Here is a 9,562-nt window from a genome sequence, read left to right as displayed (position 1 = left end):
CCGGCGGATCAGCTGATCGGCTGCATAAACAGCAGCTCCGGGGCCCGGCGCGGGGATCCTGCCGCACCCCAGGGCCGGTGAGCGCGGGGCGGGGATCGGGGCTGCCGGCCACGGGGGGGGCCTGGAGCGGGAGGGACCAGGGCAGGGCAGGGCAGGGCAGGGCAGGGCAGTCCTAGTCCTTCCCCCTTCCTCTGCCCCAGATCAGAACCAGGGTCCATCTGCTGCTGCTTCTGGCCAGGAGCGACCAGCCCTTAGCTCAGCCTGGGAAGCTGGACGGGGGGAGTGGAAGGAGCGATGCTGAGCCCGCCGAGCCCCACGGAGAGGGCGTTTTGCCCCCCTGGTGTGGCCGCCCTGGTTACAGTGGGAGGACGGGAGATGACGGCAGAGGATCGCCACCCTTTTGGGATGACTGTATTGTAGTGACTCAGTAGTGGCCCCTCTGCGCTTCCTCCCTATCCCTATAGCTGCCTTCATGAAAGACTGAACCACAAGCAGACTCGATTGCCATCTTTTATTTTCTTTTAAGGCTCCCCCCCCCCCTTCCTGCTGCTGGAAGAGCCCTGGGTGACACTGAACTGTTGGAGCTGCGATGCCCGTGAAGTTTCAGGTAGGCTTATAATGTGCGGGGAGGTAGGGGGAGCATGGAGGGAGCGGTGCGGCGCCGTTGGAGATGCTGCTGTTGAGCAGTGGAGACCTAAAGTCTGATCAGCAATGTGTTCACGTGGGCAAGTCATTAAACTCTGAGATGCTTTGGCCTGTTACACTTGATTGTTGTCCTCATGGGCAATAGATGTGGGCTCTGCTCTGACTGATAGACTCACACTAGCAAGCCCCTGATGCTTCCTAATGTACTTTTCCTTGCTGTAAAATGGGAACAGTAGTTAGCCTGATGGATTATCTGGAGGCTTAAAACACTTGACAATTGCAGATTTGGTAGGACATGGTGGAAAGGAGGAAAAAAATGGAGGTTTGTTTCATGGGGGTGTCACAGAGGCGACGTAACGACTGGCTGACACGTGATCTTCTCCCACTTGCAGGCTGTGTCTCCTGGGTGCGCAGGGAAGCGTGTAACCCCACGCTCTTTATGCACTGGCTGTATCCAGAGCTGGCTAATTTGTTCCTGGTGCAGGGTTTTAAAGGGTCCCCAGTCCAGATGGAGCACAATAGCTAAAACCTGCAAAGAACAGCTTAGGAGGCTAGTAAAGGATTGCTGTTCGGTGTAAATAAATGAGGCTCTTCTGACCAGCGTCTGGACATGACAGCACACAAATGAATTAGCTGGAAGCCCTGACTTCACCTGATTGCAAGTCTGGACACAAATTTAAGTCTCTAAAGCCAGCTCCTGTCCCCTTGGTACTGTGGTTAGAGAAGTTACTGACTCGTTATGCATCACCAGTGAAGTAAAGTCTTGGTCTGTTCTCAGTAAATCTAGAAATAAACCATTGGTAGAAATGCAGCATGTTTCCTGATTGCCATTAACTATCTGAAATGTAGCTAAAATTAGTCTGATCTTCTCTTGGAAAATAAAAGCCCTGCTTCTAGTGGGTGGAGCAAGTATGGCAGAGCAGGATGCAGCATCCTCACTAGTCAAGAGAGCTCACGCTGGGCTAATTTTTAGAGGCCTGCTACCGCAAAAGTGAAAAAAACAAGCAAACAGTAACACTCAGATAGAAACTTCTCACTGGCTCTGAACTTTCCCTTCCCCTTGGGCACCGGGGTGCAGGAGGACTTTGTGCAAAGTGACCTCAGACAAGAACCGGTTCTGTAGGAAGCATTGTGGCACGGGAGGGTCGGGGAGAAGAGAGCCACCTCTGTGAGGCAAATTGAAATGTTTCAGCGTTCACCTGCGTCTGTTCCATCCTCTCCCCGGGCTAAGACCAAAGGCTGCTCTATTTATTGACAGAAGGCCTGAGTTGGCCCTGGATAAGGTCATGCCCCAGTGCTCTCTATTGCGGTTGCATTGTCTAAACACTATTAGAAGCTAGCTAGCTATTCGTGGGCAGAGATTGCTGGAAAAGACACGGGATCTTAATCTGGACCTGATGACACTGGCAGATATTGGCTGGCTTCAGTGAGGATAGTCCTTATTGCCACCACTAAAGGAGAAGAGAACAGTAGCTGCTTTTTCAGTAAAGAGGAAGATATACAGACCAAAAGGTTTGTGGCAGTTTGATAATGAGACTTATCTGCCAAAACTATCTGCAGAGCATGTCAACCATGACAGCATTCGCAGCTTAGCTGGTATCCGGTTTGATTACCTAAATCTAAGCCCTGGCTTTGTTTTGTTTTCTCTTCTCTTTACTGACTCTTCCTTATTTCCTTTGGAAAGAGAATACTTGGGACCCTAGGAGAGACAACATAGCAGGAAGGAGGAAATGCTCTACATCAGAGGGGCCTTTGATTTGCTGCATCTCTTGCTTGGATTTCCTAGCATAAGGCCAGACAGTTCTGCTTCCTGCCGCCAGCTCCCAGAGACCATTGTAGAGACTGGTCTTAAGCACTCGGCTATGTGAGGAGCACCAGAGTCCTGAGATGGGCCTGAGCTGGGGAGGAGCAGTGTGGCAGGCATGAACGAACATCATGCACAGACTGGGTATTGGCTTGGCTGTCCTGGGGACGGTTCTGTTGATAAAAGGCTTAAATATGATGATTGCTTCACTAGGAGATCTGAATCGAGGTCACGATAAGTGGCCTCAATCAATGATCTTTACTTTGTTGCTGTGCAAGCCAGCTTTGAACCAACAAGCAAGAGCTTCATGAGACCACTAGGCGCTCATTGTGACCACATTAACACTGGTGCTTTCTCCTACTTTTCCAACAGGTGCACTGTCTGGCTCATAACAAAAATATTCCTGCTGCTGCCTGACCTCTGCAGGCTTCTCCAGCAAGGGCCACAACCTTCCTGATTGTGCTATGGACTCCAAAGTTTGGCAGAGTCATCCAGTGGGGAACTTCTCGGACTGTCCAAATGGCTCCCAGTGGGTGTGGGACGTGTTCAACGAGTGTGCTCAGGATGGTTGCGACATCGCCAGCATTGTGTTGGGGCTGGTTTCCATCGTCTGCTTTGCGGCTGCTTCGTTCCCGTAAGTAAAGCCCTGAAGCTGCCGAGTCTGAGAACAAGTATCCGAGATGCCCCATGGAGGGGATTCTGGGTCTAGCTGAATGTTTGCCTTTCTATGAGATGGTTTTAGGGTTTGCAAACCCAGCACCTCCAGCGGAGACCTTGAGCCTAACCACTTGGCTTTGAAGGACAGTTTTATATGGGGAGAGAATTGGTGGAGGAGGAGGATTAATTGTTTATTTACAGCTCTGATCTTTAACCCATGCAACAAGGCATAGTTCACTCCTAGTATTGCCTTGCCAGCATAAGACACCACTGCTGTGATGGCTACAGTTCAGTAGATGAAGATGTATAGTTTTGCAAAATACTCTGATCCTAAGATTTAAAACAAACAAACAAACAAACAAACAAAAATCAGAGTGATGCCTGACTGGGACGTGAGGAAAAGGCAGCTGTGCTAAAAACTTTAGTCTGTCTCTAAAATATGATATAGTTATTTTGCAACTAAAAATGGAGTTCTTCATGGGGAACTTCTGCTTAGCATGTAGGCTCCCACAGTTAGAAGTTTGTAATAGGTCATCAGTTTGTTCCCACCATGAGTCTCCCGCTACCCAACATATCACATGCTTGCAAGACCTGCTGAGCTGGGCAGTTCCTTGAAATGACCGGCTTTGTCTCCAGCCTACAAAGAATGGGAAGGTGTGGGTGTGTTTTGTGGCTTACCGGCTACGACTGGGTTGAGAAGTGAATCACTTCCTGTTCGGGAACATAATCCCTGTGCACGCAGTTCAACACATTTTTGTCCCTGCTGCTGCCCTAGAATGCAGAGCTTGTGACTTGTAGATGGGGAAGAGAGTTGAGGTCAGCCTGGTGTAGCTGAGAGGCACAAGTCACTGCAAGTGGTGCTGAATATGCAGATGTAAAGGTCAGAGCAAGGTGAGCTTTCTTAAAGTACTATACTCTCTGCTAATGGTGAGGAACTAGCACGCTGGTAGGAGTTCCCAGGTCTGGAACTATCCCAGGGCGCTAGTCTCACTGAAGAGGAGGGGAAGTACAGGCCACACACTGAATTGTGCTCTTGGATGCAGTAGTTCATTAGCTCAGCTGGAGGATGAACAACATTGCACTGAGAAGATCCTGAAGGGCTGCTTAAGGCATGGGCTTACCTGTTGGACAAGAGAATACCTAGTGCCAGTTTCATGGTCCCTGTAGTCACCACTTCATTGAGCCCCATCATCAAGGATGACCAGTTAGGGAGTCCCTGAGGTGTAAGTGAACTGATTACATGTCTCTCTAATGGTCACTCCCTCTCTCCACAGCCAATATTACCAGGCTTGTAAAACCGGTAACATGGATGAGGCGCTCTCCATATACTTCCTGTTGGGATGGCTGGCCGGAGACTCCTTCAATCTGATAGGGTCATTCCTGGCTGACCAGCTCCCGCTGCAGGTACTGCTTTAATGTTTTGGGTATGACTGAATCCGGTTGACATGGATTAGAACAAACTAAATTTGTTCTGTGGTACAGAAGCCCCACAGACCTGCAGGGCAGGTCTGGGATGTGAAAATGAACCTTCAGCCAGACCTGTGGGATGGGAAGGAAGAGTAGATTTAAAAGTCAAGTGAATTATTAAAAACCTTGCTTGCTGGTCCAAATAATATAAGTTTTTTCTCTCCGGCTGTGTATAATATGAAATGTGTGTATTGTGTGTACACAGACACAGTATATAAAAAAATTGTTATAATTATTCCATGATAACGAGCCCTTTGTAGGTCAGAACACTCACTAACTAGAGAAGCGTCTCCGATACGGAGCTGGGTGTTGGAGCTAACACTCCCAAGATGAAGGGGCTTCTGGTGCTGGAGTCTTGCTCTGTCAAACTGCTAGAAAAACTCCACCAGGATGAAGTTTAGTGCACAGTCTGTGATTGAAGGTGCCAGAGCTCAGACCCACCATGCTCCTGCTCAGTCCCACAGGCAGGCAAGACATTACTTGTCACAACTTACTTTCAAATCAGTTTCCTGGTCTCCTGGGTCAGAATTTTCTCTCCCTATGAACTTTCTAGCTTAGCGGCTCCTAACCCCAGGTCGTGACCCAAATGAGAGTCGCAGCGGTAATGCTGGTGGCATGGCACAGAAAAGATGAGCCGCACCGCATGCTGGGAGCTCCCCTGTCCCCGAGCCGCTGCCACACCCTGCTCCCAGCAGCGGGGCACAGAAAAAAAGGGCTGGCAACCACTGTTCTAGCTGATGCAGCGCGTTGAACAGAATTTCATACTTATCGGAGAAGATGTCATCGTGGCTCGAGAGGCTTTGCTCTGTAAAAGCACCAGATGATGGAGCGTCACTTGTTTTGTTTTTTTTCCCTCCGTTTACACATGGGATTAGTGGCATAGAGAGAACTCAGGATGGGATCTTTTTTTCTCCTTTCAGATTAGGGTAGCCTCATAATTTATAACTGCAGCTTCCCTCTACCTGTGGAGACTGTGGGGCTCAGCCTGCAACGCCTATGCTGGGTCAGAGGCCTCCATAAACTGCCTGTCCATAACTGAAATTAGCTGTGATCTGTTCAAACTTCTAGCAGCTACCACTGCAGCCCTGGGTAAGCAGGCTGTAGGGTCAATGTACTCGATGGAGCCAGGTGAAGCAGTTTTGCCAGATCACTGTCATGTCTTCTTTCCTCCTCTAGACTTACACTGCCATCTACTATGTGTCAGCAGATTTGATCATGTTGTCTCTGTACTGCTACTACAAAGTCAGGAACCAGAATGGAGGCTGTAAGTTAATTATTACAACACAATTTTCAAATGCATTCTTAAAAGCTGTCATCTTCCTGCAGTGCTAAGAGATGGTCATACAAATAATAAAAGGCTTACTTCAAGTTGCAAATCCAACCTGAGGGTAACTAAGTTAAAAGTAGGAGAACCAGAAAGAAAAGCACGTGCAGCTATTCAGATTTCTTGCTCAAAGGGATGTATTTTGCAGAAACAGGGCACAGAGTACATGCCACTGCACAAGATTCAGATCAGACTTTTGAGGGTTTTTCTTGTAGCATTTTTAGGAGAATGCGTGTCCAAGTTAAGATCTGAACAATTTCCTGATGAACTGTTCCTATTGCAGTGAGATAGCATGCATGGGCTGTTTATCTCCTATCATTACTTGCCCTAACTATTTAACCACAGGCTTGACCCAAGCTGGAACAGCACAGATATCCTGAGCTTTGTTTCCTCTTCCCTCACTAGAGAAAACTAGCTGCAGAATAAAAGGAATTTAAACTGGCTCAGGGCGGCAGTAGGGAAACCTCTACCATATCCCTGGTTAGCAACTCCAGCTGTCAGTGGAGCAAACTTTGAATTCACAGAATATTTTTCAAATGTTTGCTCTATTCATTGTGCAAAATGTGGACCTGGTTAAGACCAGCCTTCCTGCAAAATCCTAATCAGCTCCAGTGGAACTGGTGCTTCCCTCTTCCCTGGGGCCTCTGGCAGAGTGGCATACTACATGCAAGTATCACACGGCAAACTGTAACATGCCAGACATTAAACCGATTCATCCCTGGATTAAAAATGGTTGATCAGGCACACAAGCTGACCCTTAAACAGCAACTTTTTGTGGTGTTGGAAGTATTCTGTGATCACTTTAATGCGTGATCAGTTGGCTGCTGAGCTATGATTGCCCACGTGATACTTGCACGCAACACGTAATAGAAGCAACGTCTTCCAGGTGCCAGGGTGACACTGGTTCCCCTCTTCCCAAGGAAGGAGGGTTTACATGTTTCGCCCTAATCTAGGTTACCTTTTTCCCCCTATACGATAAAAGCCAACAGAATACTGCATCACAGATGCGCACACTTGGTGATGCCTCTAACCTCGTCTCTGCTTTCTCTCTCCAGTCCCTGCTCCTATTAATGCCATCTTTGCCTTCATCTTTCTGGGAACGGTGTCAACAACCTCCCTACTCGGTGGAGGTGGCTCCTTGGCTCAGGAAACAATGGTGACAATGAAAGGGAGGACACTTCTCTCTGCTGCAGTGGACGAGTCTGGGCATGAGGTGAGTCCCTCTCTAACTCTGGGTGTTCCTGACTTGGAAGTGGGAGAGTTGGACAGATTAGGACAGCTCTGACCCCATTTGGGGGAATAACTGGCTAGGTGATCTGAAGAACTAATCGGCCAGCTGAGAGGACAGTGCATTTCTAAGTTTGCTCACATAAGCTTGTTTGTATGCCTCCTAAAACACCCAGCTGCTAAGCATGTGAGTTCTGCACTGTTCATTACATGTCCTGCCTTGCAGCCTTTCACCAAGAAGGAAATCATTGGCTTCACCATTGGCTCGCTCTCCTCCTTGATGTATCTGTTGTCCCGAGTGCCGCAGATCTACACTAATGTAAGTACAGTGGGGTGGAGCGAAAGCTGTTCTGCTTCTGAGCTCTTGTCTTCCACAGGAGGATGGTACAAGGAGGTCTCTTTCACGTTGAGACTCCAGAGTTGAAGGTAGGGAAGGCCTTCTCCTCCTTCCATCCCTGGTAGGAGGATGGAAGAGGGCTCCAGGCCAGCAGCCAGTCACATCCCCTTTAGCACCACCTGACTTCTCTCAGTGTTTCCATACTGGTTTTCTGACTTTATTTCATCTTTGTAACTTCCAGACAGCAGCTGCTTATCCTCCTCCTCCTAATGTAAATATCCCACCGTAAGGCAACAACTCTTCTTGCTCAATTCACAGCTAAGAGGGGAACTGGTGTTTCTGGGCATGAGCCAACTCTGTCACTCGAGTATCCAAAAAGTGGATTTGTAGGACTCTCTTAGCAGAGGCAATGCTTGGTATGGATTTGCAAGCACTGGCTTACTGTAGCAGAGCAGGGGAAGCTACCATGGGGATTGTAGACTAGCTCTCTGATAACTGCAGCCCCAGCCCCTTCTAACAGTTTCCCTTCTTCCAGTTCAAAAGGAAGTCTACCGCAGGGGTGTCGTACTCCCTCTTTGCTCTAGTGATGCTGGGAAACACGCTGTACGGAGTGAGCGTGCTTCTGAAGAACCCCAACCCAGGGCAAACCAAAGGTGACTATACCCTCCACCACCTCCCGTGGCTGATCGGCAGTCTGGGTGTCCTTTCTCTCGACATTGGTGTATCCTTTTTCTGCGATGCTTTTTCTTGAGACTTCTTGCTGATACCAGTTCTAGTATTTAATACCTTGAAGAAATTGCTCCCTGGTAGCAGGTGGAGAGGCCTGTTTAGAGGCTGGAAAAGCTGCACTATAGTCTTTTCATCCAAACTCTCCTGTGTGTTTTAATGACCTATTGACATAACTTTGTAACAACCAGCTGCTCCAAACTACCTTACGGTAAGTTTTCCTGTTAGCAGGATGGGGGCCTCGCCACTGCCTGCCCCACTACACTTGCTTTAAGACCTCATTGCATGAGAAGAGCCAACCTCATTCTTACCCCAGGCACTAGATCCATCCCCCTGGCTACGGCATGTTCATTTACTGCATTGGATGAAGGAAATTAAGCCTTAACTCCTCTTCAGATCTCCTTTCAGTTCCTTGCTTATCGGAACAGAAGACCTAGCACTCGAGAAGAGAGGGAGGCCCTTCTTAGCAGCTGACAGAGGAGCTAGCCCAGTGCAGGAACAGCAGGATGCGCAGGTCTTCACCAAGGCCTGTTGGACTCTCAGACCCACCTGTCTCTGGGCAATCCCAAATGAAAGGGAATGCAAGCCAGCACGTGGTACGCTGCTGAGGGATTATGCCTGGCTGTGTGGCACAGGATGCTGCTGGCAGATGTCACACCTGCTGGTACCAATGATGTTAAAGGGATAAATATTGGGGAAACACTTATTCCAGGATCACAGTCACTTTTCACCTTTAATTTAAGTACTGTAGCTGAACTCAGTTCCCTCCTTTCTCTTAGAAAGGAGGTCTTGCACTAGCTCCAGGCCAGCTATTGCTGCCAAAAGGGAAGAGACCCTAGGAGCTTAGGCTGACCCTCGTAAGTGGAAGCTGCTTGGTCACAGCCATGTTATCTCAATTCTCAACTACACCTTTGAGGGTCCAGTCACTAGCCCTTGATAAGGTAGGGAATGAGGCCAGTCCTGGGTAAAGGGAAAGTATTTTAATACATGTGTATACACATTTTAATATTTTTGGCTGCAAGCTTTATATAAAATAAATCCTTATGCAGCATCTCTCGTGGCTTTGTGACTCAAAAGTGGATTTGGCTCATGTCTCTCCCTAGTAAAACCACCTCTCTTGAAAGTGATATGGTACCTTGTGAGCTTCCCTTTTGACCTGGGTTTCAGTGGGAGAAAGGGAGTCAGTAAAAGTCTCTCTCTAGACAAAATAGCTTTTCCCCCATCCCCACAACAGTTTAGAAACTAGGGGAATATTAAGACATATTGTACTAGCCCTAAGCGACATACAACGGGCAACACAATCTCCCCTGCTTCTGCTCAACCACTCCTTGCAAGGACCATGCTAAATTGCTCCAGAGAGTGGGTGTCTTGTAGA

The 9,562-nt window shown here is 48.4% G+C and overlaps 1 protein-coding gene across 2 annotated transcripts; it reads left to right on the top strand.

The window, feature by feature from the left end:
* The first annotated feature begins 369 nt into the window (after window positions 1-369).
* PQLC2 (PQ loop repeat containing 2) lies at window positions 370-9,238 on the top strand. 2 transcript variants are annotated; one of them, XM_019511913.1, is made up of 8 exons: window positions 370-607; window positions 2,822-3,083; window positions 4,381-4,510; window positions 5,750-5,837; window positions 6,953-7,110; window positions 7,351-7,443; window positions 7,997-8,182; window positions 8,584-9,238. In XM_019511913.1, exons 2-8 carry the CDS (start codon window positions 2,914-2,916, stop codon window positions 8,659-8,661), a joined length of 903 nt encoding a protein of 300 aa, XP_019367458.1. In that variant the 5' UTR covers window positions 370-607; window positions 2,822-2,913; the 3' UTR covers window positions 8,662-9,238. The 2 variants fall into 2 exon arrangements, with proteins under 2 accessions (XP_019367458.1, XP_019367459.1); XM_019511914.1 differs by lacking the exons at window positions 370-607; window positions 2,822-3,083 and adding an exon at window positions 3,793-3,997.
* The last annotated feature ends 324 nt before the right edge of the window (window positions 9,239-9,562 follow it).

The sequence above is a fragment of the Gavialis gangeticus genome, unplaced genomic scaffold (genome assembly GCF_001723915.1).
Source record: "Gavialis gangeticus isolate Ggan-Ray unplaced genomic scaffold, GavGan_comp1, whole genome shotgun sequence".
NCBI lineage: Eukaryota > Metazoa > Chordata > Crocodylia > Gavialidae > Gavialis > Gavialis gangeticus.
The sequence above is the reverse complement of the archived record's forward strand: the minus strand, read 5'-3'. Positions and strand labels throughout refer to the sequence as shown.

Coding starts and splice junctions, on each gene's coding strand:
- PQLC2 (XM_019511913.1), top strand. CDS start 2,914: ATGGACTCCAAAGTTTGGCAGAGTCATCCAGTGGGGAACTTCTCGGAC. Junction 7,111..7,350: donor TGGACGAGTCTGGGCATGAG/GTGAGTCCCTCT, acceptor CCTGCCTTGCAG/CCTTTCACCAAGAAGGAAAT. Junction 7,444..7,996: donor TGCCGCAGATCTACACTAAT/GTAAGTACAGTG, acceptor CCCTTCTTCCAG/TTCAAAAGGAAGTCTACCGC.